Raw genomic sequence first — 27,939 nt, 5'->3', positions numbered from 1 at the left:
AGCCGGCACTCTGCTGCTCCGGCACCTCTGCTAATAGCCGGCACTCTGCTGCTACGGCACCTCTGTGCTAATAGCCGGCACTCTGCTGCTCCGGCACCTCTGTACTAATAGCCGGCACTCTGCTGCTCCGGCACCTCTGTGCTAATAGCCGGCACTCTGCTGCTCCGGCAGCTCTGTACTAATAGCCGGCACTCTGCTGCTCCGGCACCCCTGTACTAATAGCCGGCACTCTGCTGCTCCGGCACCTCTGTGCTAATAGCCGGCACTCTGCTGCTCCGGCACCCCTGTACTAATAGCCGGCACTCTGCTGCTCCGGCACCTCTGTGCTAATAGCCGGCACTCTGCTGCTCCGGCAGCTCTGTACTAATAGCCGGCACTCTGCTGCTCCGGCACCCCTGTACTAATAGCCGGCACTCTGCTGCTCCGGCACCTCTGTGCTAATAGCCGGCACTCTGCTGCTCCGGCAGCTCTGTACTAATAGCCGGCACTCTGCTGCTCCGGCACCTCTATGCTAATAGCCAGCACTCTGCTGCTCCGGCACCTCTGTGCTAATAGCCGGCACTCTGCTGCTCCGGCACCTCTGTGCTAATAGCCGGCACTCTGCTGCTCCGGCACCTCTATGCTAATAGCCGGCACTCTGCTGCTCCGGCACCTCTGTGCTAATAGCCAGCACTCTGCTGCTCCGGCACCTCTGTGCTAATAGCCGGCACTCTGCTGCTCCGGCACCTCAGTGCTAATAGCCGGCACTCTGCTGCTCCGGCACCTCTGTGCTAATAGCCGGCACTCTGCTGCTCCGGCACCTCTGTGCTAATAGCCGGCACTCTGCTGCTCCGGCACCTCTGTAGTTACAGCGAGGTCCGTACTTTCTGCCTCCCCGCCACTTCTTTGACAACAGCCTATCTCCAGCGTGCATGTAGGCTTTCTTTAGGAAGGGGCTGATCTTCCGGTGCTGGGAGGAGACGGAAGGCAGGAGCCGTCCATCGTACTGTGGAAGACGTCTTCTGCCATCTGCTAACCTGCCGGACATGGCTCCCCTGCGCTCCAAGCTGCCCTGGCTCCTGGCCCTGCTGCTGCTGCTGGTGGCGGCGGTGCGGGGCGCGCAGGCTACCAGGAATCGGGGCCATGACAAGCAGAACAACTCCTTTCGGAAGGCGGCCAGCGGCTTCTACCAGACCATGAGCGGCACGTTCGGCGAGGAGAACGTGAGAGCCGTGCAGAAGGTGGGCAGGGATCGGGCACCAGCAGGGGCACCCCAGCAGACTGCTGCACCCACTACACGGGCACATCGTGCCCCTCCCCCTCCATGTGAGCACAGGCTGACCACAGCCATCACATTGATGCAATGGTGGATCCGGTTCCATGTGTGTTGTAAGTGGCACAAGAGTCACTGTACCAGCCCCCTCTATAATGTATTAGTAACATACTGTATATTCTCCTTCACTGCTGTGCTATAGATCACTGTAGGCGAGAGGGGCTTCCAGGCAACATGCAGTAAGGGGGATCTGCTTTTTCAGGCATTTCTTTCAAATTCTACATATGTACCAGCCACAGAGACATTCGTCATGTACTTTATGCATTAGGTCACAAAATGCTTATTTCGTGTACATTAAAGGGGTTGTCCTCTACTTGACCAGTCCCTTCTTAATCCCTGTTTCTCTGCAGTGAAATAATTATGCTTCCGGTGCCACTCCAGAGTTCTCTGTCTCTACACTATCTCTCCTGTGGATTCCATGACATTGTCATGCGATCCCTACAGCCAATCAGTGCTGGTTTCATGGTCTCCGCTTTTGGACAAATCAGACATCCAGGGGAAGTGAGAGCTGCTGCAGCTTTTGTTTCCTTTCGTTTGAGGAAGTGGGACAGTGAAGCCTGCTCTGATTGGCTGCAGGGATCGTGTGATATACAAATGATACACGATCCTTGGCAGAGCTGAAGTTAACATTGCTGGAACGCCGCCAGCACCAGAGGGGAGTATAGGTGTTATTATTTTATCAGAGTGGAAACGTACAGCACGTACCAAATTGTTATGCAAATGGTATATTTTTTTACTCTCCTTTTATTAATTGGTCGTTGCAAGTGAGTCCAGTATAGTGTTCAAGTCCTCAATTACCACACTGACCGTGGGGCTCCCAGGCATATACAGTATATCACAAAAGTGAGTACACCCCTCTTATTTTTGTAAATATTGTATTATCTTTTCATTGGACAATACTGAAGATATGACAGTTGGATACAATGTGCCGTAGTCAGTGTACAGCTTGTATAATAGTGTACATAGGGTGCCGTCTAACTGAACATACAGCCATTAATGTCTAAACCACTGGTAACACAAGTGAATACACCCCTAAGTGAATATGTCCAAATTGTTGCCCAGTTAGCCATTTCCCTGCCTGGTGTCATATGAGTCATTAAGGGTGCTTTACACGCTGCAACATCGCTAGCAATGTCGCGAACGATAGCACCCACCCCCCGTCGTTCGTGCGACATGTGATCGCTGCCGTAGCGAACAATATCGCTACGGCAGCATCACACACACATACTTGTTCAGCGACGTCGCTGTTACTGCCGAACAATCCCTCCTTCAAGGGGGAGGTGCGTTCGGTGTCACAGCGGCGTCACAAAACGGCCATCCAATAGAAGAGGAGGAAAGGAGATGAGCAGCCAGACCATCCCCTCCACCTCCTTCCTTCCTTCTTTCCGATGGACGCAGGCAGGATGATGTTCGTCGTTCCTGCGGTGTCACACACAGCGATGTGTGGTGCCGCAGGAATGACGAACAACCTGCGGAATGAAACACCAACGACATTATGATTTGGAACGACATGTCAACGATCAACGATTTTTGCCGGATTTGCGATCGTTGATCGTCGCTCCTAGCTGTCCCACGCTGCGATGTTGCTATCGGCGCCGGATGTGCGCCACAAACACCGTGACCCCGACGATATATCGTTAGCGATGTCGCAGCGTGTAAAGCACCCTTAAGTGTTACAAGTTCTCGGGTGTGAATGGTGAAATGGTGAGCAGGTGTGTAAAATTTGATGTTATTGCTCATGCAGTCTCTCATACTGGTCACTATAAGTTCAACATGGAGCCTCATGGCAAAGAATCTTCTGGGGATCTGAAAAAAAGAATTGTTACTCTACATGAAGATGGCCTAGGCTATAAGAAGAATGTTACCATCCAGAAACTGAGCTGCAGCACAGTGGCCAAGACCATACAGTGCGTTATCAAGACAGGTTCCACTCATAACAGTCCTCACCATGGTTGACCAAAGAAGTTGAGTGCGCATCCTCAGCATCTTATCTAGAAGTTGTCTTTTCAAAATAGATGTATGAGTGCTGCTAGCATTGCTGCAGAGGATAACAGGGTGGGGGTCAGCCTGTTAGTCCTCAGATCATACGCCGCTCACAATATCAAATTGATCTGTATGGCTATCTGCCCAGAAGGAAGCCTCTTCTAAAATTGGTGCACAAGAAAATCAACCAACAGTTTGCTGAAGACACAGGATAAGAACATTGATTACGGGAACCAGGTCCTGTGGTCTGATCAGAAAAAGATAAAATAATTTGGTTCAGATGGTGCCATTTGTGTGTGGCAGCAACCAGATGAGTAATACAAAGACAAGTGTGTCTTTCCTACAGTCAAGCATGGTGGTAGGAGTGTCATGGTTTGGAGCTGCATGAGTGCTGACGACTGTGGGGAGCTACAGTTCATTGAGGGAACCATGAATGCCAACATGTACTGTGACATACTGAAGCAAAGCATGATCCCTTCCCTTCAGAAACTGTACCCCAAACACACCTCCACAAAGACATCTGCCTTGCTAAAGAAATTGGGGGTAAAGGTGCTGGACTGGCCAAGCATGTCTGCAGAACTAAACCCTATTGAGCATCTGTGGAGCATCTTCTTCAAACAGAAAATGGAAGAGTGCAAGGTCTCAAACATCCACCTGCTCCATGATATCATTATGGAGGATACAAGAGGTTTCAGTGGCTACTGTGAAGCTTTAGTGAACTTCATGCCCAAGAATGTTAAGAGAGTTCTTGGAAAAAAATGGTGGCCACACAAAATATTGACACTTTGTGCACAGTTTGCTGCAAGCGGTTTAAACATTAATGGCTGTGTGTTCAGTACTCGATCAAGCATCGGGGTGCTCGGGGACTCATTGGGCTCGGCTGCGTTTGTGAAACATTGAGCACAAATCACAGTCTTTCTTTACTTAATGAAGCGAGCAGTCTCTGAATGGCTCTCACTGGGGGTTAAAAACAAGGTTTTGGTGTGTAGTATGTAAAAATAAATAACTACAGCCCTCCCTCCCCCTGGAAATGCTCTCTTTATGGCTGGCTGTATGTGGGCAGAGAGCCGAACTGGCCAATCATTGGCTTCCATAATACTCGGATTGAGCCCATCTGAGCGTTTGACCAGCTCGACTCGAGTAACGTGTACTTGAGCACCGTAATGTTCGCCCATCATTATTAATAATAATAATATTCGCAAAAATGTGAGGAGCGTACTCAGTTTTGTGATATACTGTATACAGCTTTTCATTCGGGTTATATGACCTGCAGTCAGTACAGAAATTGTATTTCCTACACGGACCTTGAAATGTGGGCATGTGATACCATGTTCAAACACTGCAAGCCGCTCGCACTGGCCTGAGCGCACCCGAGCATAGCGATGCTTCGCCCGAGTGGTTTGCATATCCTCTTCACAACACATAACGTACTGGGTACGTCATGGATGGTGTGAGGTTAATCCCCACGTGCTGCCGTGGGCAGTCCGCGGTGATCCGTGCATATCTCAGCTGATTTCAACAGCTGACATGTGCCTGCTAGGCGCAAGTGGAATCTCGTTCCACCCGCACTTATTAACCCCTTACGTCTCGCTGCCAAAATATGACAGCGAGATGTAACAGCGCGTTATCATGTGATAACAAATTTTGCACAAAATGCAATAACAGGCGATCAAAACGTAGCATCTGCGAAAAATAGTACAGTTAAAACATCAGCTCGAGACGCAAAAAATAAGCAGTCACTAAGCCATAGATCCCGAAACGGGTTTCAGAAAATGATGCAAAAAGTGCGCCACTTTTTTTTTGGACAAACTTGTGAATTTTTTTTTTTTTTTTTTTTTTTTTTTTTTTTTTTTTTTTAGATAAAAGTAAACCTATACATGTGGGGTATCTACAAACTCATACCGACCTGAGACATCACCCCAACACATTGGTTTTATCATAGTGAACATGGTGAATAAAATATCCCTAAAACTGTTGTGCGATCACACGTTGTTTTTTTTTTGCAGTTTTTCTGCACTTGAAATTTTTTTTTTTGTACACTATATGGTAAAACTCATGGTTTCATAAAAGCACAACTTGTCCCGCAAAAAACAAGTCCTCCTATGGCAAAATTGCCGAAAATATAAAAAAAGTTATGGCTCTCTGAAGAAGGGGAGCAAAAAAACCAAAACGCATGAAAATTGGTGCGATAAAAAATCGCATTCCACTCAGACCAATATTAGCCTACGCTGTGTGCAGAATTATTAGGCAAGTTGTATTTTAGAGGATTTTTTTTATTATTGATCAACAACTATGTTCTCTTCAAATGATTTTTATTAGGTTTTGTAGTTAACAAATCTTGAAATCATGCGTTACAATCCAAAAGACTCATAAATATCAATTCTTAATATTTTTGGAAGTTGGAGTGTTTTTTTTTAGATTTGGCTATCTTAGGAGGATATCTGTTTGTGCAGGTAACTATTACTGTGCAGAATTATTAGGCAACTTAATAAAAAACAAATATATTCCCATCTCACTTGTTTATTTTCAGCAGGTAAATCAATATAACTGCACAAAATTTAGAAATAAACATTTCTGACATGCAAAAAGAGAACCCCCAAAAATTAGTTACCAATATAGCCACCTTTCTTTATGATGATACTCAACAGCCTACCATCCATAGATTCTGTCAGTTGCTTGATCTTTTTATGATCAACATTGCATGCAGCAGCCACCACAGCCTCCCAGACACTGTTCCGAGAAGTGTACTGTTTTCCCCCCCTGTAGATCTCACATTTTATGAGGGACCACAGGTGCTCTATGGGGTTTAGATCAGGTGAACAAGGGGGCCATGTCATTATTTTTCCATCTTTTAGACCTTTATTGGCCAGCCATGCTGTGGAGTAGTTGGATGCATGTTTGTGATCTGCTTGTTGTTGTTTTGTTTTTTTGTTGTTTTTTTTAAACAAAAGTAAACTGAATGAATATCCTCAGAGCCAGGTGAGTCCATAATTTTTGCCAGGGGTTGTACAACTGCAAGCCTCTGGATGTTCCTACAGCTTTATGTCCGCTGGACTCCTGAGGCACCACCTTTAAATACCTGTTTGCTGCTTTGTAATAGTATTTTACCAACTGCACTCTTAAGCCTGCTTTATATGTGTCAATTTCGCATATGATATCGTATGCGATTTGACACGCCCCCATCGTATGTGCGACACGTTCAATTTGTTGACCGTGTCGCACAAACTATTATTTGCCGTCACACGTACTTACCCTTCCATATGACCTCGATGTGGGCGGCGAACGTCCACTTCCTGGAGTGGGAGGGACGTACGGCGGCACAGCGACGTCACGCGGCAGCCGGCCAATAGAAGCGGAGGGGCGGAGATGAGCGGGACGTAAACATCTCGCCCACCTCCTTCCTTCCGCATTGCCGGCGGGAGCCGCGGGACGCAGGTAAGCTGCTGTTCACCGTTCCCGGGGTGTCACACACTGCTATGTGTGGTACCTCGGGAACATTGAACAACCTCACATTCAATTTTTAGGAATTGAACGACGTGCGTGCGATAAACGTTTTAACGTTCAATCGCACGTAGCTGTCACACGTTACAATATAACTTATGATGCCGGATGTGCGTCACTTACAACGTGACCCCGCCGACACATCGTAAGATATATTGTAGCGTGTAAAGCGCCCTTTAATCCCATGAAATTGTCTGGCAGAAACCTTCCTCATTATGCCTTTATCTGCAAGACCCCATCTGTGCTGTTGTTAAAGGGGCGGTTGGGGGCCTCTTTAGTCGTGGCAGAGCCTGCTGTTTGGCTGCATTGCAGCCCGGCGTTCTTTCTCCGCACCCTAACTTCAGTGCAATACAGTAATAAGCATACTTTTTTCTTCATGCGTCAAGCACTGATACTGTCACAACCAAAGTCCTTTTATTTGTCAACTTCAAAAACAGTGTTTTATCTCACCTGAGGTGGATGCATTCTTGTTCCCCGAAGGAATTACCATTAGCAACGGATAATTCATTAATTTTTCCAGCTGACCTCTTCCCTGGGACTTGTGTGGTAACCTCGTGTGGGACACGGTAGAGTCTGATGGCGGTAATAGTTGTTATTCTTGCTGTTAATCTTTACTCATAAAACAACTCCGCTTCGGTGATTAACAGTCTGTTTACTGGTGATCTAGATAACTATTTACAGATGACAGCTGGTCAGTGTTTTCCACACATACTGTTATAGATGCAACCACACCAGACGGCAGACCTCTGAGGGGCAGCTTTTCTTCTCCAGATCTGTTAGAAAATCCTCACAAAATGGAGGACGTCAACTCTTTTTTTTTTTTTCCTCACAACTGCCGTCTCCCAACTGACCCTATCCTTCCACGCGTAGTCGCAGTTAGCTCCTCCCCTTGCATAGGACTCCTACCACTGCAGTCATTGGCTGACTGCACAGGGGAAACTTAACCCTCTGAGTGCTGCCTGTCAGCAGGTTTTCACAATATCCTACAGTACACACTATGAAAATTACATTTGTGTGAAATATCTATATTTCTGGTATCCCATGGAGTTGGCCACTTTGTGGGATACCACACTTATGCTCCTGAAGCTCCTCATCCTCTCATTCAGCTTCATTGTTCACGGCAGAAACATCAGTCATTCTGGTCAGTCAGGCTCTACTCTTCTCTCGAGCCCACTGACCTTCCACTGATTGAGGGGTTCGTTAGGTCTCTGTCAGGGAATGGCCACCACCCGTGCTGCACTGCGTGTCCAGCACCTTGATTCGACCAAGGTCACACCAAATTAAAGTAATAGGATTTTTTCGTTCACCACGCCTCTCAGACGCAGTCTACTCCTTTTCCTCAGCGACTCTCCTCACACCAACTGACTTCTTAACCGTTATTTTTCAAACTAAGCTCCTCCCCTTCACTAACTCCCTTTAGCCCGCGAGAACCAGGGAAGCAGCTTACACATTGTCGCCACCTAATGGCCGTATGAACACATTACACCAGAACATGAACTTCAAACATTGCATTTCATACACAGTATGCACATTTGCAGGTCTGGGGAGGCCGAGTCTTACACCCCTTTACACTGTGTATCTCCCACTGGTCCTCTGATCTGTATTTTGCCTTCAGTGGTGTCAACAGCTCACAACACCTCTACAGCCAATCACTGAGCTCATTGTTTATGCTGATGTAATAATAATAGCAGGGACTAAAACTTAACTTTTAATCTAACAAAATTGATAATAAAGTGCTTGTGCATAATTTGTGCAATAAACAATAATGCCGGATGGCAACAAATTAGAAAGATCTCACCCAAACTTACTCCATGGGTAAGACTGTACACCTATCCAGGAGTGAGAGGTCACAGGCTAGAAGGACCAGGGTCAGCCGTCGGGTAATGGTGTATCAGCCCCTGTCGTGCCCCGTGAATGGACTTCCGCCCTGACAAGGGCAGCACCCAAGTAAAATGTCTCCCCCGCAACCACACAAAAGAGAAAAAAAGGGACGCCCTCCCGACGCGTTATGCACAAGCACTTTATTATCAATTTTATTGTTAGGTTAAAAGTTAAGTTTTAGTCCCTGCTATTATTATTATTATTGTATTTGGACTATTGGGCACTATCTCTTTGCTTGGCAGAATTGCTATTATACTATTTATGCTGATGTAGACTGCATGAGCTGCCGAGCACAGTGATTGGCTGCAGCATTGATGCACACTAAAGCCAAAACACTGACACCGGAGCAGTGATGTGGAGCAATTGTTGAACCTGGGATGGGGCAGCAGGGGAGTACCTGCTCTTTGTTATATTATGTACATAACAGCGTTGGGGGTCCACTTTTCTTAAAGGGAAAAACCCCTTTAAACTTAGACAAAATAGTCTAAAAAGGCGCCATACATATTGCTTATGCAGGATGATACATTGAATTTATTTTTAGATGGTCTAATACAGGGGTCGGGAATCTTTCTGGCTGAGAGAGCCATAAACGCCACATATTTTAAAATAATTCCGTGAGAGCCATACTCGCCAGGGGGGAGCAGCGGTGGTGGAGCAGCTCAGAAGGCAGGGTAGGCGATGCTGCTGGCACGGAGGAGGGGGTGGCGGGCACCATTAATCTGCTGGCGGGCTACTTTGAATTTCCTGCAATTGACTAGATCGACTTCAAGAAGATGGCCACGGAGTCCTATCTGCGGCCATTTTCTTGAAGTTGATCTCGTCAATTGCGGGAGATTCAAAGCAGTCTGCCGGCCGCTGCGGACTTGCCGCCGCAACACCCCACGAGTCCGCAGTATCGCAGACCCTGTGCCACCACTGCCGCCCCAGTAAGCCATGTGCAGTTTGTAAGACGCATCTCCATTTTTTGCCCCAGTTATGGGGGGAAAAAGTGCGTTTTACAAACTGGAAAATACAGTATTTCTTTATTAAAGATTTGTCTGTGAGCCAGATGCAACCATCAAAAGAGCCACATCTGGCTCGCGAGCCATAGGTTCCTGACCCCTGGTCTAATCTAACTGTACACAACCTACTGCTTGGCTTACTTTGACCAAAACTTTGGTGCCCTATGTCTCACACTTAGGCTATGTGCGCACGTGTGTGCTCTGCACTGCACCTAAAAGGTGCGCTTCAGAGCGCAGCTGAAAAGCTCCGTTCTGAAGCGCATGGTGCCGGCAGAGAACGTGCGCTCTGCATGCAGCTCCTGCCATAGACAGAGCAGGGGCTGCCGGCAAAGCGCACGGAAGAAGTGACATGTCACTTCTTAGAACGCGCGCTTCGGGCAGCAGCCGAAGCGCTGCGCTCTAAGACGCCACATGCGCACGGCCCCTGCACAATCTCCATAGACTGTGCAGGGGACGCAGGATGCATGCAGTTACACTGTGCTACAAAGCGCAGCGTAACTGCATGAATTATGCACACGTGCGCACATAGCCTTACTGAGGTAGGGAAAAAGTTAAATGAGGGACAGAGCATATCCAATCTTCTGGTGTGAATTGTATCAGAAATCTCTGGTGCCTTTTAGCTTAGACACTTTCTCCACTGTTTCTTTTCTACATGACAATTATCCAACGGAGATCAATATTTGATGACCGATTATAATCCATCACAGAGGAGCACTGCTATGTATTTACAGATGAGTCATACATATGATGGGACAGTAGGGCCCAATTGACTATGCAGGTTCACGGGTCTGTGATACTGTTGTGTGTGAGCACGACCGGTCATTACAAGGTCTCCAGTCACACAGTCACTGGTTAGTATAGACTATGAGTTGTGTGTCCACATCGCATGAATTTGTAGTTACCTGAATTCCCTGTATCTTTTTTTTTTTTTTTTTTTAGTTCTTCTCACGACTAACCGAACGCTTTGTCTATGGAGTCGATGTGTTGGTGGAAACCGTGTGGAAAATTTGGACAGATCTGCTGGATGTATTGGGGATTGACGGTGAGTAGATTATTTAAAGCTTGTCTTCCGCTAAAAAGGATAGCTAACATTGTAGAAAAGGTTGCTTAGTGAGGTAACAGATCTTTGTAATAGTGTAATTTCATGTGACATAAGCATTAACGGGTGAAGAAATATGGGGAGAAAGAAACTACCCCACAATACTGTACAATGAGCATATTTAAAGAGGTTGTCAACTACTCAGACAACACCCTCTCATTATACATGTTTTCCCATTTAAAAATAAAAAAGCTTACACTCACAGATGCTGTTTCAGGGGTGCTGGCACTCACTCTCCTGGGGCTCAATGCAGGTCCCACGCCTATTTGGCGTCTGCTTCACTGTCCCGCCTTCAGACGTGTAAGTAAACCAATAGAAAGTGAGAGCTGCAGCTGGCCAGTCACTTCCTGTTGATTACTTATTTGTCTGAAGGCGGGACAGTGAAGGCGGTGCTTATTAGGCACTGGGCCCGTGTGACGTCACAACCTCACGTGATCCCCGGGAGAGCGAGTGCTGAAAAGGCGTCAGTACCGGAGGGGGGTATAAGCTTTTTTTTTTTATTTTAATGGGGTGCAAACGTCGAATGAGAAGGGGTTGTCCAAGTAGTAGACAATCCCTTTTAATAAAGGGGTTGTTTAGACTTGATAGCCTATCCTTAGGACAGAAATTGTAAAATCTCCAGCACTACTCGCTCTGTGTGACCTCCGGCTCACTCCATGAAACACTGGAGCAGCCTGCAGGTCACAAACTGCCAGAGACCATCAGGGGCATTGGCGATAGCAGGTGAAGACGCCGAAGGGTAAGTATAAGAGTTTAGGGTCAGGGAACTTAGATTTAAAGCACCAGTGCAGCAATAAAATAAAAAATATATTAAAAAAAAAAAAAAAACTCTCTGGATTGGTTCCTTAATATAAGCCGTGGAGGCCGAAATTTCTCATCCATATCGGTGTCCTGCCCATAGCCCAGGTTGTCATAAGTCACTGCCTGCCTTTGTTGTGGGCTCACACACCGAGCTGGCATCTTTCCCGGCAGATGATGGCTGTGATATTCAGTCATCACCTGCCTCTAACAGCTGCAAGGGAAGCTTCGCTCTGCTCGAGACCTTAAACTGTTATATGCCGTTGTCAGCCTGTGACAGCAGCATTTAATGTACACTGGTGAGGGTGCATGTCGTTGTATCCTCTCATCGGTGATTTCAAAAGTCTTTTTCTTTGGCGCTCCATTGGGAGACCCAGACAATTGGGTGTATAGCTACTGCCTCCGGAGGCCACACAAAGCATTACACTTAAAAGTGTAAGGCCCCTCCCCTTCTGCCTATACACCCCCCGTGGGATCACGGGCTCCTCAGTTTTCAAGCTTTGTGCGAAGGAGGTCAGACATCCACGCATAGCTCCACTGTTTAGTCAGCAGCAGCTGCTGACTATGTCGGATGGAAGAAAAGAGGACCCATACTAGGGCCCCCAGCATGCTCCCTTCTCACCCCACTTTTGTCGGCGGTGTTTGTTAAGGTTGAGGTACCCATTGCGGGTACGGCGGCTGGAGCCCACATGCTGCATCCTTCCCCATCCCCCTTAGGGCTCTGGGTGAAGTGGGATTTTACCGGTCTCCAGGCACAAGGGACCGTGCTCCATCCACAGCCCCTGGGGAATCTGCTGGATATGGAGCGGAGTATCGTCAGGGACAGGCCCTGCTACGTCAAGGTACTCTGTGTCCCCGTACAGACCGCGCGCACACCGCAGCATTGCTGGGTGTGTTAGTGCGCCGGGGACAGCAGCGCTGCGCTTGTGCCACACTTCCCACAGCTTGCTGAGGGGTTATTGTGTGGGGAACTGCCGCGCCGGCCGCTGCTACCAGTTTTTACTGCGGCGCGGCTGGGACTTGTGGTGCGCCGGGGACTTCCGCGCTGGCCGTGCATATTTGACGGCCGCGCTTATTACTAGAGTCCCCGGCTTTTGCGGCCTAGTTTCCTTTCGTTCCCGCCCCCAGGCCTGCCAGTCAGGGGAAGGGCGGGACGCTGTACAGAACGTCAGCGCCGAGGGCTGGAGTCTGCTTTACATACTCCAGCCCTCACATTGAGCACAGTGGGACGCCAGTTTCCCGCACTTTGTCTGAGGCACGCCCACGGTCTGCCCCTCTTCACAGAACGCTGGCAGCCATTCCTGAATGCAGTCTGAGCTGGAGAGGGGAGACAAGTTCTGGGAGACCCAGGCACGGGATTCTGGCGACCACACACCCGCTTTTAGCGGGCGGTAAGCGGCACCTCTGGTGCTGAACCCACTAGTGCCGAAGTGTACAATTGTATTTTTATGCTTGCATGCTATACATTGCACTAAACGGTCGCTGGTGATTCTTGGCTATATACCCTCCTAGATTGCTCAGTGGAGAATACAGCATGTCGTCCGCAAAAAACAGGGGTGCCAAGGCACAGGCTTTCTATGCTGCTTGTACCGCCTGTGAGGCTGTTCTACCGGCAGGTTCCACTGACCCCCATTGTGTGCAGTGCTCGGCCCCTGTGCCACTTGCTCGGCCGGGGCCCCTGCTGGAGGTGTCCCAGGGAGATCCACCTGTGAATACTGTCCAGGTGACGGGGACAGAGTTTGCAATTTTTGCTGATAGATTGTCTGTGACTATTACTAAGATTCTAGAAACTTTGCAGTCTAGACCAGTAACTCAGACCATGGGCACTGTTCATTCATTGCTCCCTGGTCCCCCTCAGTTGGAACAGCTCCGGGCTCCGGGGGTGTCCCATGCATCCCAGGGTGACGGCTCTGACACGGACGACAGTCCCAGACAGCCTAAGCGTGCTCGCTATGAGCGGCCTTCTACTTCGTCACACTGGTCAGGGTCCCAGCAGGAGGATTCTCTGTGTGATGAGGCGGAGGTAGCTGATCAGGATTCTGATCCTGAGACCGCTCTCAATCTGGATACACCTGATGGGGACGCCATAGTGAATGATCTTATCGCGTCCATCAACAAAATGTTGGCTATTTCTCCCCCAGCTCCTCCAGTGGAGGAGTCAGCTTCACAGCAGGAGAAATTCCATTTCAGGTATCCCAAGCGTAAATTAAGTACTTTTCTGGACCACTCGGATTTTAAAGAGTCAGTCCAGAAACACCACGCTTATCCAGATAAGCGTTTCTCCAAACGGCTTAAGGATACACGTTATCCCTTTCCTCCTGACGTGGTCAAGAGCTGGACCCAGTGTCCCAAGGTGGATCCCCCAATCTCCAGGCTTGCGGCTAGATCCATAGTTGCAGTGGAGGATGGGGCTGCACTTAAAGATGCCACTGACAGACAGATGGAGCTCTGGTTGAAATCCATCTATGAAGCTATCGGCGCGTCGTTTGCTCCTGCATTCGCAGCCGTTTGGGCACTCCAAGCTATTTCAGCTGGTCTTACACAGATTGACACGGTCACACGTACATCTGTTCCGCAGGTGGCATCCTTAACCTCTCAAATGTCTGCATTCGCGTCTTACGCGATTAATGCTGTTCTGGACTCTACGAGCCGTACGGCAGTGGCGTCCGCCAACTCCGTGGTTTTACGCAGAGCCTTGAGGTTAAGGGAATGGAAAGCAGATTCTGCTTCCAAAAAATGCTTAACCAGTTTGCCATTTTCTGGTGACCGACTGTTTGGTGAGCGTTTGGATGAAATCATTAAACAGTCCAAGGGTAAGGATTCATCCTTACCTCAGCCCAGACAAAACAAACCCCAACAGAGGAGGGGACAGTCGGGGTTTCGGTCCTTTCGAGGCTCGGGCAGGTCCCAATTCTCCTCGTCCAAAAGGACTCAAAAGGATCAGAGGAGTTCAGATTCTTGGCGGGCTCAGTCACGCCCAAAAAAGACAGCCGGAAGACCCGCTACAAAGGCGGCTTCCTCATGACTTTCGGCCTCCTCTCTCCGCATCCTCGGTCGGTGGCAGGCTCTCCCGCTTTGGCGACATTTGGCTGCCACAGGTCCAAGACCGTTGGGTGAGAGACATTCTGTCTCACGGGTACAGGATAGAGTTCAGTTCTCGTCCTCCAACTCGATTCTTCAGAACGTCTCCGCCTCCCGACCGAGCCGATGCTCTTCTGCAGGCGGTGTGCACTCTAAAGGCGGAAGGAGTGGTGATCCCTGTTCCTCTTCAGGAGCAAGGTCACGGTTTTTACTCCAATTTGTTTGTGGTACCAAAAAAGGACGGGTCTTTCCGTCCCGTTCTGGACCTAAAACTTCTCAACAACCATGTGAGAACCAGACGGTTCCGGATGGAATCCCTCCGCTCCGTCATCGCCGCAATGTCTCAAGGAGATTTCCTAGCATCAATAGACATCAAGGATGCTTATCTCCACGTACCGATTGCTCCAGAGCATCAGCGTTTTCTACGCTTCGTTATAGGAGACGAACACCTTCAGTTCGTAGCCCTGCCTTTTGGTCTGGCGACAGCCCCACGGGTCTTCACCAAAGTCATGGCAGCTGTAGTTGCAGTCCTGCACTCTCAGGGACACTCTGTGATCCCTTACTTAGACGATCTGCTTGTCAAGGCGCCTTCTCAAGAGGCATGCCAACACAGCCTGAACGTTGCGCTGGAGACCCTCCAGGGTTTCGGGTGGATCATCAACTTTTCCAAGTCAAATCTAACCCCGACCCAGTCGATAACATATCTTGGCATGGAGTTTCATACTCTCTCAGCGATAGTGAAGCTTCCGCTTGTCAAACAGCGTTCACTACAGACAGGGGTGCAATCTCTCCTTCAAGGCCAGTCACACCCCTTGAGGCGCCTCATGCACTTCCTAGGGAAGATGGTTGCAGCAATAGAGGCAGTCCCTTTCGCGCAGTTTCATCTGCGTCCACTGCAATGGGACATTCTCCGCCAATGGGACGGGAAGTCGAAGTCCCTCGACAGGAACGTCTCCCTTTCTCAGGCGGCCAAGGATTCTCTTCGATGGTGGCTGCTTCCCACCTCATTGTCGAAAGGGAAATCCTTCCTACCCCCATCTTGGGCGGTGGTGACGACAGATGCGAGTCTGTCAGGGTGGGGAGCAGTTTTTCTCCACCACAGGGCTCAAGGTACGTGGACTCAGCAAGAGTCCACCCTTCAGATCAACGTTCTGGAGATCAGAGCAGTGTATCTTGCCCTACAAGCCTTCCAGCAGTGGCTGGAAGGCAAGCAGATCCGTATTCAGTCGGACAACTCCACAGCGGTGGCATACACCAACCACCAAGGAGGAACTCGCAGTCGGCAAGCCTTCCAGGAAGTCCGGCGGATTCTGACGTGGGTGGAAGACACGGCTTCCACCATATCCGCAGTTCACATCCCAGGCGTGGACAACTGGGAAGCAGACTTCCTCAGTCGCCAGGGTATGGACGCAGGGGAATGGTCTCTTCACCCGGACGTGTTTCAGGAGATCTGTCGCCGCTGGGGGATGCCGGACGTCGACCTAATGGCGTCTCGGCACAACAACAAGGTCCCAGCTTTCATGGCACGGTCTCACGATCACCGAGCTCTGGCGGCAGACGCCTTAGTTCAAGACTGGTCGCAGTTCCGGCTTCCTTATGTGTTTCCACCTCTGGCTCTGTTGCCCAGAGTGCTGCGCAAGATCAGGTCCGACTGCCGCCGCGCCATCCTCGTCGCTCCAGACTGGCCAAGGAGGTCGTGGTACCCGGATCTGTGGCACCTCGTGGTAGGCCAACCGTGGGCACTACCAGACCGACCAGACTTGCTGTCTCAAGGGCCGTTTTTCCATCAGAATTCTGCGGCCCTGAACCTGACTGTGTGGCCATTGAGTCCTGGATCCTAGCGTGTTCAGGATTGTCTCAAGAGGTCATTGCCACCATGAGACAGGCTAGAAAACCTACCTCCGCCAAGATATACCACAGGACGTGGAAAATTTTCTTATCTTGGTGCGCTGCTCAGGGAGTTTCTCCCTGGCCATTTGCATTGCCTACTTTTCTTTCCTTCCTGCAATCCGGTTTGGAAAAAGGTTTGTCGCTCAGCTCCCTCAAGGGGCAAGTCTCAGCGCTATCTGTATTTTTTCAGAAGCGCCTAGCACGACTTCCTCAGGTACGCACGTTCCTGCAAGGGGTCTGTCATATCGTCCCTCCTTACAAGCGGCCGTTAGAGCCCTGGGATCTGAACAGGGTTCTAATTGTTCTTCAGAAGCCGCCTTTCGAGCCTATGAGGGATGTTTCCCTTTCTCGACTTTCACAGAAAGTGGCTTTTCTAGTAGCGGTCACGTCTCTCCGGAGAGTGTCCGAGCTAGCAGCGCTGTCATGCAAATCTCCCTTCCTGGTGATTCACTAGGACAAGGTGGTTCTGCGCCCGATTCCGGAGTTTCTCCCTAAGGTGGTATCCCCGTTTCATCTCAATCAGGATATCTCCTTGCCTTCTTTGTGCCCTCATCCAGTTCATCAATGTGAAAAGGATTTGCATTTGTTGGATCTCGTGAGAGCACTCAGGATCTACATTTCCCGCACGGCGCCCCTGCGCCGCTCGGATGCACTCTTTGTCCTTGTCGCTGGTCAGCGCAAAGGGTCGCAAGCTTCCAAATCCACCCTGGCTCGGTGGATCAAGGAACCAATTCTTGAAGCCTACCGTTCTGCTGGGCTTCCGGTTCCCTCAGGGCTGAAGGCCCATTCTACCAGAGCCGTGGGTGCGTCCTGGGCATTACGGCACCAGGCTACGGCTCAGCAGGTGTGCCAGGCGGCTACCTGGTCGAGTCTGCACACTTTTACCAAACACTATCAGGTGCATACCTACGCTTCGGCGGACGCCAGCCTAGGTAGACAAGTCCTTCAGGCGGCGGCTGCCCACCTGTAGGGAAGGGCTGTTTTTACGGTCCTATCACGAGGGGTTATTATACCCACCCAGGGACTGCTTTTGGACGTCCCAATTGTCTGGGTCTCCCAATGGAGCGCCAAAGAAGAAGGGAATTTTGTTTACTTACCGTAAATTCCTTTTCTTCTAGCTCCAATTGGGAGACCCAGCACCCGCCCTGTTTGCTTAGGGATTTTTGTTTTTTCGGGTACACATGTTGTTCATGTTGAATGGTTTCGGTTCTCCGATGTTCCTTCGGATTGAATTTGTTCTTAAACCAGTTATTGGCTTTCCTCCTTCTTGCTTTTGCACTAAAACTGAGGAGCCCGTGATCCCACGGGGGGTGTATAGGCAGAAGGGGAGGGGCCTTACACTTTTAAGTGTAATGCTTTGTGTGGCCTCCGGAGGCAGTAGCTATACACCCAATTGTCTGGGTCTCCCAATTGGAGCTAGAAGAAAAGGAATTTACGGTAAGTAAACAAAATTCCCTTCTTTTCCAAGCTAGAAAAAGGCCAAAATTCTGCATATTGGTGCATCTAAACGCTTATTTAAATATCTGCTGCCTTGGATATTTTTGTTTGTGTCCTTTAGGCTATGTGCCCACGCTGCGGATTTACCGCGGATTTTGCCGCGGATTTTGCCGCGGATTTGCCGCGGATTTGCCGAAAATCTGCAGCAGCGGCACTTCCAAGCCATTTCAATGGCATTTTGGAAATGCTGTGTCCATGCTGCGGATTTTTCCGCTGCGGATTTGCCGCGGATTTTGATCCGGAAAAATCTGCAGCATGTCAATTGTTTGTTGCAGATTTGGTGCGGATTTTGAGTATAGAATGGAAAAAAAAAAAATCCGCATCAAAATCCGCGGCAAATCCGCGGGTGCGGATTTGCCGCGAAAGTCGCGGATTTTCATGCAGAAAAATCCACAGGTACATTCTACCGTGGACACATAGCCTTAGAGTAGCCATCAAAAGTAGCGGTAGGATCTGGCGCTCTGGCAAAAACCACATCCCTTTTACTGTTTACCAGGCAGAGATCGGTACTTTTTGGAGCTGCTCTTCTTCTACAGCTTTGTAGTAAATGGTCAAACAACTTGGTCCAATAAGTGATGACAGTCTATATAACTATATGATATGTAAAATAAGACCCTACTTATATTTTTAATTAAAACAAAATGCTTTATTAATTCATAATGCTAGTACAAAATAAAAAAAAAACAAAAAAACCCCCGAAAACATTCAATTTTCAAGGAGAGAAGAGATGATGTGGAAAACTGCTACAGCCTCCTTGGAACAAAGTGTTATCAGTGACGCTCATATCAGGGACTGTGTTAGACCCCTTTCACACATCAGTTTTTTGCCATCAGTCACAATCCGTCGAATTTGGAAAAAAAATGATCCGGCGATGCCACTGGATTATGATTGTATTAGCGATGGATGGCCTCACATTTGTCCGTCGGATGGAGACGACGGCCAAAGTAACGCTTTTTCTGTACGTCGAAAAAAACGGACAGCGACTGAACCGTCGCCGTCCATCGTTTGGTAGAATGGAAGCCTATAGGCACAGGATCCGTCGTCATCCGTCAAATGATAGAATCCGGTGACAGATTTCGTTTTTTGGGGGTTTTTTTAACTGAGCATGCTCTAGTTTATTATTTAGCCCCCAGCTAATTGGATCCGTCGAAAAACGGATCCGTCGCATCAGTTTAGCCACAATCTGTGACGGATCTGTCGAGAAAGCGGATTGTGACTGATGGCAAAAAACTGGTGTGTGAAAGGGGCTTTAGTCGCTGTGCAATGTGCACAATGACAGCGCACTCTCTGATGCCGGCTAAGATCACTAGTAATGAGCCAGCAACAGTCAGTGTGCATTAGCAAAATACCTGGCATGCAGGTATCCTGACAATGCGCACTAATTGTGCACTCTGCTCTGTTACCAGCTTATTATTTCTGATCTGAGCCGGCATAAGAGAGTGCGCTGTTATTGTGTTCAATGCACAGAGAGCGGAGACTAACCCAGCTCCTAAAATGAGCATCACTGATGTTTCGATATTTTTTTTTTTTTTTTCTTTTGGGAAGGGCTAGATGCTGTGACATTGACCACAGCCTCTGCCACCTGATGACTCTACTTTGAATATCACAGCATATGCTGAGATTCTCAAACAAAGTATGGTCAGACAGAAAGTAGGTGAATAAAATACAATAACAGTTATTGTAGTTAAGGAGGGATTGGGAATTTTTAATGCAAACATATTAGAAAATAATTTACATTGCCGCACTTAATAGATAGGAATGTAGATAAAATATTTTTGTGCCTTTGGACAATCCCATTAAGGAATCATGAGAAATCACCTATTTACCATGCAGCATATACCACCAGAAGCATCCCTGGTACGCGTTTCCTGTTGGCTTCTTGAAAAGGGTTGGTTTATATTCTCCAACATTCTCCATTTGGGAGATCATTACTTTTAATACTCCGTGGAGGAGTGCAGCACGTACATGCAGCTCATTTACTTTGCTTCTTATGATTATATAGTCATAATTACTTATGCACGTTCTCATTTTACCCTTAGTATCGTGTATATTTTTGTAATTATTTGAGAATATTTCAGCACACCTCCTGATCCTGTTTTCCGCATCATGTATTCTCTCCCTGAATTTTAAATGTTTTTTATTGTAATTTTCTAGGGACATTATGAATTCAGTAGATTTTTTGCTAAATAAAAGAAAAAAAATTGAAGTAGAGTTTTGTTCTACACAGGATATGTTTGTAATACATAGGATTGAGCCGCAAATCAGATAACCGCAGCGAAAGGTGGACATGGCACTCGCTGGAGCGCTGCTGCCCTTCCAAACATCTGATCCTTTAGAAAGCTGAAAGTCAACCCCTCACCAAGTTAAGGGGTTTTCTACTACTTTTTGACCCCCTTGCCATAAATCATAGTTCTTCTAAACAATACCTTTTGTAATCTACTTATATTGGATGTATAGCTTCTATGAGCGCATCTCAGCAGGGATCACATAGTACTGGATTGTTATGCATAGTCTTCTTCCTCTAGTTATGTCCGATACTTTCTTTACCGGCACAGACATCGGACAAAACGAAAGGAAGTTGTCACTGGGCTCCTGATGGAGGGTGCGGACGTTTTGGAATGAATCACAATTAGTCTGCTTTGCTGTCTCATCAAGTTAAGCTGATAGTTTCATTCGGCAGTAACAGCAGGGGCCGACACCAAGTGAACTGCTGCAATCTGTATTTCAAAAGCAGAGGGGTTTACGTAATCCAATCACTGACATTCACTACTGAAAAGTGCTGAAATTTGCTGAGCAAACAATGTGGCAGGCCTGTACTGGCCATCTGGCAATCGCTATATGGGTTTGTCTCTACCCTGGGTTGCCCTGACACTTGGTGTTTCCCAATATCTTCAGCAGCACAGGATGGAGAAGGGAGTGCTAAGTGCAATTTCACAGGCTGCATCAATGCATGATGGAACTGATAGTATAAGCACACAGTAACCCTGGGGAGGGGAAGAGCTCTATCTAAATATCAGAGCTACTGCTGGGAGACCCCAAGTGATGCTATCTGCTTCGTAAAAGGTTTAAATTACTATAATAAGAGCATGGATGCATTTAGTGGCACGTAATAGTACGATTCATAAATAAAGAACAAAATGAGTTGGGGTAGTGGATAACTTCTTTTTTAAAAGTGATGGCCTATAAGTATCACGAGTGTCACATGTGACACAGTTGTGTGATTTCTGGTCATAGAACAACACAGCATCTGGCTGCGCACAATGCGCCCTGACTTTCCATTGTTCTTGCTGTCAGTATTTATTGATAGAGGTAGCTTTCCTGCTGGATTCATCTCTCTCCCTTTTGGACCCAGCAGGAGCTCGACTTCCACCCAGCTGTTGATCATCAGTATTCCCTTGGTGTTTAAATACCTCTTCCTTCCTGTGGACTGTGCTGGTAATATTTTCCTTCAAGACAAGGTTGCAAGCAGGTGGTTTGTACTCCTCTGTGGTATCTTTGCTGAATCTCTGCTGTACTTCTACTTGAGTCATCTCATGATAAGTAGTTCATGCTTTTCCCCCTCTGTGTTCCCCTTGTATCTTCTGTAGTTTTTTTACTGGGGTTGACAAAGAGCTCTTCCCTTTTGTTCCTTATTTAGGGCCCAGCATTAGGTTCCACACCTATGCGCCGAGCCGAATACCTGACCCTAGGTATCCCTATCGAGGGTGGTCAGGGACCAGCAGTAGGTTCGGTCAGGAGTCATCATTTTCCTTCTCCCTAGACACAAGGTTTCCTTTCGCTGTGCATTTGGTACATCCCTGTACCTAGCGTGACACTAACCCTGCATAGGTCAACATTATTATAGAACTTATGGCACAGTAAAATGTGACCATTCATTAAAAGGGTTTTCTTTCTAAGATATGAAAAAAGTGGGCATTAGGGCAAAAAAACAAAAAACAAAAAACCTTTCAGCACCGACCCTCTCAGACTGTCCTAGTTTGTGCTACACAGATGACAGTGCACGTAAGCATTGCAGCCGGTCACTAAATGAAGACCTCCTCTCTGCAACATGTGTCCTTGTTTACTATTCTGCAGCGATTACATGCCATAGTATAAACATGAGCGCTGCAGTCACTCACTAATCTCAGCTGTCATATGGTATAATACCACCAATCAATTACTGTGATTGGCTGCAGCAGTCACATGTATAAATGAGCAGGTCATTGCCACAGTCAAATCTTGACCACAAGGGAGCATCGAGGGATGTAGTTGGTGAGTATAGGTGCTTTTGCTATTTTATTACATCGTCTGCCTTTGAACACTTTTTTTTTTTTTTTTGTTTTTTAATTACTGAAAATCCATGTAAATTATATTGTTAGCTTTGTGAAATGTATTTTTTTTTTAAATCTAATAATGACACTTGTTTCTTTTCTTTTGTCTTTTCTAGCTTCCAACCTCACTCACTACTTTAGTCCAGCTTCAGTCGCCAGTAACCCAATTCGGGTCCCGATGCTGGTGGGGGCGGTACTCCTAGCCTATTGTTTTGCATCCCTCTTCCTGGGATTTTTCTTCTATATTTTACATGTTATCTTTGGACGTTTCTTATGGCTGGTCAGAGTATGCCTCTTTGCACTTTCCTGCGTTTATATCCTCCAGAAATATGAAGGAGAGCCGGAGCACGCCGTGGTGCCTCTTTGTTTCGTTGTAGCCATCTACTTTATGACGGGCCCGGTTGGAGTTTACTGGAGGAGGAACAACAATAACAACCTGGAAGACAAGATCGATCACTTAGACAATCAGATCAGGCTATTAAATATCCGTCTCTCAAGGGTCATAGAAAGTCTGGATCGAGCCAATGAGCAGTGATCCTCCTGTTCGGTAGATGACACCAGCACATAAAGCACTCTGTTTATACGTCGGCCGTACGGTGTGAATCTGTGACGTTATCAAATTATGGAATTCTTTGTAGTAGAAAAAACAATTAATAAATCAGAGTAGGCCAAAAAAAATTTTTGCCAACTTAGATGTTCAAATTTTACAAAAATATCTTTTAGCTTTGTGGGTTTTTTTCGTATCGCAGTATGAATCCCCTATTAGCTTATACTACATAAAGTTGTAGAGTCGAATATTTTTTTTTTTTTTTTTTACCTTTCTATAATGTACGGTAGACCTCCCTAAAGTCTACTAGACACTTTTTAGGCTTATATTCTAAAATACTATTACTGTAGAATTGTAACTGCTTTGCTGAATGGCTTTTCTCTGAATATCAGAGCATATGCAGCAAGTTCTGAGCCCTCCCAATAATTTTTTGGTGCCTGTCTGCAATCTGCAGGCCCCCTTTAAGACTCAGTGGCGAAAAACTTGCATTCATTTGGCCTCTCTCGCTAAATTTCTGTTTAAATGTGTTAGACTGAATTTAGCAGATACTAATATATTTATTATATATATATATATAATATATATAATATATGTGTGTGTGTGTATGTATATGTATGTATGTATATGTATATATATGTATATATATGTATATATATATATATATATATATATATATATATATATATATATATATATATATATATATATATATATATATATATATATATATATATATATATATATATACACATACATACATTTGCTAAGAGTATCTTTAAGGCTAGGCTTACATATGGGTTTTGGGGGTAATTTGGCCCAGAATCCAACTCCAAAATGGTTAACAAATTGCTTGGAAATCTTTTCCTATTCGTCAACATAGAAAATCCACATACTGTTCATATGAGAAGTTTTTGGAGTATTTTCTTTCCTGGTGAGGTTTTTTTTTTTAACTTCGAAACAACCATCTGGTGGAAAGAAAAGTATGTGTGTCACAAATCCCTTATTTAGTTCAATCTAAACTAGGCCCTAGTCTCAAAATGCTCCAGGTTAAAATTTCTTCTAAAACCACAGGGAAAAAAAAAACTCCCAATAAAAGAGTATTTTCTATAGTGGTTTCTGCTTTAAAAAAAAAACGAACAACGATTTTTAAAGCCTCAAACCAAAGTCTGTGAACATAGCCTTAAAGTGACAGCGCTCTTTAAATACCCCATGTAAAGACTGGAAATGCAGGGTGGGGGTTAAAGCCAAGGCCTGAAGTGGATCTTGAAGGGAAGAGAATTATACGTTGTATTTCCTTCTAAACCACTTCTGGCTTTGGTTTAAAAAAATAAATGCACCAAGTGATTAATTCTAGTCTCCAAGGGTTATTCCCATCTTTCAGACTTATCGAAATTATATCCTAAACCTTTAGGAATTAGTGTTTACCTTTCTGGTTTTATTCCTTCTTCCCTGTTCCTCTGGCTTAGAGATGTTGGTAAAATTAGATCATTTTTCACAGGAGGACAATGGATCCTCTTGATTTGCCAAGTATCCATTTCTATTTTTTTACCGTATTGGCATTTTGCCATCCAAATAAATGAAATCCTGGTGAAATGTAAACCAGTATGAAGTTTGTCTTCTTCGTGTGATCAGATCCACCCTCCGAAGGAGACATTGGGTCCCTATAATGCAAAGGTGCACGAAGCTCTTGATTTTTCTTGCCCAAATTCTCAGTGACCCAAAAGTGATTTGTTTTTCCCAGTTCCACAAACTCCTAATTTGGGCGCCAGTTCAGGCTTTAAGAAATGTACTCACTCCTGTGAAATTGGCGTTAAGGTTCAAGAAGAAAATAGATCTAACGTTCTGTATTGGAAGAAAGAGTACTTTATGTGCATCCTTCAAAGCAGCTCACTGCCTAAGTCTTGCATCAGCTAAGAATATCAACGTGTATAAAATCTGTATCCGTTTTGACTTGTGCTTTTTTAGATAAATATATATAGTGGTCAATATAGAATTTTTTAAATAGGAAGTAATTACTGTTGTGTTTTTATACCTTTTTTTTATTGTTTTCCTTTGTGCTAAGTACACAGTTGTGTAGATTACTTGGGTAGAATATACATATACAGACAATTCTACGTGCTGTTACCGCTGTGCTTTATGTTGTACTACACTTTGTAGAATAGCGGGTTTTATTAGACACGTTTATACTGTATTGTTGTTTTTATTATGTGTTGTTTTTTGGTTGTAGTTGGTGGATTGACATTTAGTTTCCAAATTGGACTTGGTTAGAAATTTAGCAGCTTAATGTCTCCTCCTGTTGCTGCTTAGATCTTTCTCAGGGTTTGACAAGCGGCAATAAGCTAGTTGTGTTCGGTCTTATTATTCGTGGTGACGCCGAGTGACTAAGCCATTTTAATATTTTGTGCTGTGCAGGTTTATGGTCTTGTGGGAACTCCTCAGTCACGTTCCAGGTAATATATCTAGTATACAATTCAGCATCACTTTGTAGGAATCGTGGTCAGTTCACGTGCTGCGTTTGATATTTTGTCTGCACCTGGATTTTGTTCATTTAATTCTCTTAGACAATACTAGTAGCAGTGATATTTGCTCATCCCTGGATAATTTTCCTATATAAATAGGAGACCATAAATCCATACACACTAGTTGTATTACTGTCCAGGTATGTTCCGTAAAGTTTAGTGGCTGTTCCCACCTAAGGAGGACTTTCCCCCTTTGGTAAAGGCCATAAAAATTAGCATCTTCTGCACACTAAATAAAATGTCCCATATCTGTGGAACCACGCAGTGGATTGTTAAAGAAAAATGTGAACATCAACCCAAAAACTATACACTTTGACAACAGGAGCTCCTTAAAGAGGTTGTCCATTATTCAAACAACCCCTGCTCAATCACGGTTTCCTCCTTGTAAAAGTATACTCCCCACCGGGGATGTTCCATCTTTATGCAAAGAGCCAGATATGTGTTCTAAGAATAATTGTGACATCCCAGTAGACCCCATCTGAAAATGTGGTGGTCATTCTTGGTTGATGTGCATGATCTAATCAGGTTGGTGGTCTAACCTTCTGAAACCTTATTAGCTGTTTATCGGGGGTTCTTTGGAGCTAAATTAGTATTTTTTTTCTTCCTATTCTACTTGAATTTAGAGGTAATTGTTTATTATTGATAGTATATCTCAAGGACCGAAAATAAATCCTTGTGTTTTATAGAGCTTCATAATGTGGATCTTTTCTACTTTTTTTTTTCCTACTGCATTTTATTTACGGTTTTATCGTGTTTTTTTTTTTTGTGCATGTAGCCATCTTGCCCGAGCTTCTGTTTTAAGGATATTATCAAGATTGAAAGTTCTCTCCTATCCACAGGAGGGGGTCTGATCCTCACGGCCCCCAGCCATGGTGAGAACTGGTGCTCAGGTTGAGCTTTTGCACGGTCTCTCCATTTATTCTAATGGGAGTGCTGAAGACCATCTATGAGCTGTGCTCGGCTATCTCGAGGGTGCACATGATTGATCCCCTCTTCATTCACATGAAGCACTTCAGAGCCCCAGTTCTCGGGATTTTAAGGGGCTATGGCGATGTGAAAGTTACCCATTTAGATAGATGACTTTCAAACTTGAGAATACACCATTAATAACATCTAGAAATGTGCTATATGGCAGCTACATGGACCATAGGTAACAATAGACTGAAGATGTTCATTGATTTGTTGACTTGGTAGAGGTTATTATGCAGCGAGGGGGAAGGAGGTGAGCTGTGAATATTGCCTATTGTGAATGGTGAATCCTGTGTATTCTATATAATGGTGTTATCTTTCACTGTAAGGGTATGTGCGCACGTTGCTTTTTACCTGCTTTTTACCTGCTTTTTTGCTGCTTTTTCTTCTGCGCTGTTTAATGCCAAAATGGATGTGTTCTTCTATTCAAGCAAAGTCTATGGGAATTTGGGTTTCTTGTTCACACTATGTTGTTCAAAATGCTGCCTTTTTGAGGCAGAACTTTGGTCAAAAACTCAGCTTTTCAAAGAAGCGACATGTCAATTGTTTTTGCCATTTGGGTTTTGCACTGCAAAGCTGAGTTTTTGACCAAAGTTCTGCCACAAAAAGGCAGCATTTTGAACAACATAGTGTGAACAAGAAACCCAAATTCCCATAGACTTTGCTTGAATAGAAGAACACATCCATTTTGGCATTAAACAGCGCAGAAGAAAAAGCAGCAAAAAAGCAGGTAAAAAGCAGGTAAAAAGCAACGTGCGCACATACCCTAAGCCTACTTGTGATGATAATGACATGACTCCTGAAATCAGATCCTCACAGAATAGGAAGTGTCAACCTAACATGAGGCTCAAAGGCCAGTGTAAAGCTGGGTTTACACACTGCAACATCGCAAAGGACATCGCTGTAACGTCACCGGTTTTGTGATGTAACAGCGACCTCCCTAAGTCTCTGTTGAGTCGCTGGTGAGCTGTCAAACAGGCAAACCTGGCCAACAACGCAACAGCGATCCGGACCTGCAGAGCGACCTAGCTGGTTGTTGGGGACGTTGATAATCAGCTTTTTGAAAGGGAAGTTGCTAACAAAGTCGCTGCAAAGTCTTTCACACACTGAAACTTTCTAGCGATGCATGCTGCACAGCGGGAAACAAAGGACCTAGGAATGGTCCTGAACGATTTGTAGCGATCAGCAACTTCACAGCAGGGGCCAGGTCGCTGATGTGTTTCACACACTGCAACATCGCAAACGACATCGCTATTACGTCACAAAACCGGTGACGTTACAGCGATGTTGTTTGAGATGTTGCAGTGTGTAAACCCAGCTTAAGAATAAGATTTTGGTGTATATGTACTGTATGTCGAGATTATATAATTTCTACACCAAAATATTGTCATTTTTACACTGGTGGCTGACACTTCTAAAATGCATAGACCCTAGATCTTCTCATTAGCATCACTACGTACATTCACACAGGGAGTGCATTGTATGGTTAAGGTGTGCTCTTCTGAACATATTTGGGGCAGCCAAATTGTAAAATTGTAGACAAAACCACTT

At 46.0% G+C, this 27,939-nt stretch overlaps 2 protein-coding genes across 2 annotated transcripts in view; one reads left to right on the top strand and one right to left on the bottom strand.

The window, feature by feature from the left end:
- DHX37 (DEAH-box helicase 37) overlaps positions 1-7,658 on the bottom strand; it is a 218,764-nt gene extending 211,106 nt beyond the window's left edge. Inside the window, exon 1 of the mRNA XM_075322468.1 lies at positions 7,247-7,658. The gene's annotated coding sequence lies outside the window, so the exon portion shown is untranslated. The remainder of the gene's footprint in view (positions 1-7,246) is intronic.
- Positions 958-23,501, top strand: BRI3BP (BRI3 binding protein). Its single transcript, XM_075322475.1, has 3 exons — positions 958-1,220; positions 10,618-10,720; positions 22,470-23,501. The coding sequence occupies exons 1-3, from the start codon at positions 1,026-1,028 to the stop codon at positions 22,886-22,888; spliced, it is 717 nt and encodes a 238-aa protein (XP_075178590.1). The 5' UTR covers positions 958-1,025; the 3' UTR covers positions 22,889-23,501.
- The last annotated feature ends 4,438 nt before the right edge of the window (positions 23,502-27,939 follow it).

The sequence above is a fragment of the Anomaloglossus baeobatrachus genome, chromosome 1, assembly GCF_048569485.1.
Source record: "Anomaloglossus baeobatrachus isolate aAnoBae1 chromosome 1, aAnoBae1.hap1, whole genome shotgun sequence".
Lineage (NCBI taxonomy): Eukaryota > Metazoa > Chordata > Amphibia > Anura > Aromobatidae > Anomaloglossus > Anomaloglossus baeobatrachus.
Note: the sequence above shows the minus strand (reverse complement) of the source record. Positions and strands in the feature narration are given on the sequence as shown.

Excerpts from the sequence above, each read along its gene's own strand:
- BRI3BP (XM_075322475.1), top strand. The coding sequence starts at position 1,026 with ATGGCTCCCCTGCGCTCCAAGCTGCCCTGGCTCCTGGCCCTGCTGCTG. Across the intron at positions 1,221-10,617 it reads ACGTGAGAGCCGTGCAGAAG|TTCTTCTCACGACTAACCGA; the intron begins GTGGGCAGGGAT and ends TTTTTTTTTTAG. Across the intron at positions 10,721-22,469 it reads GGATGTATTGGGGATTGACG|CTTCCAACCTCACTCACTAC; the intron begins GTGAGTAGATTA and ends TGTCTTTTCTAG.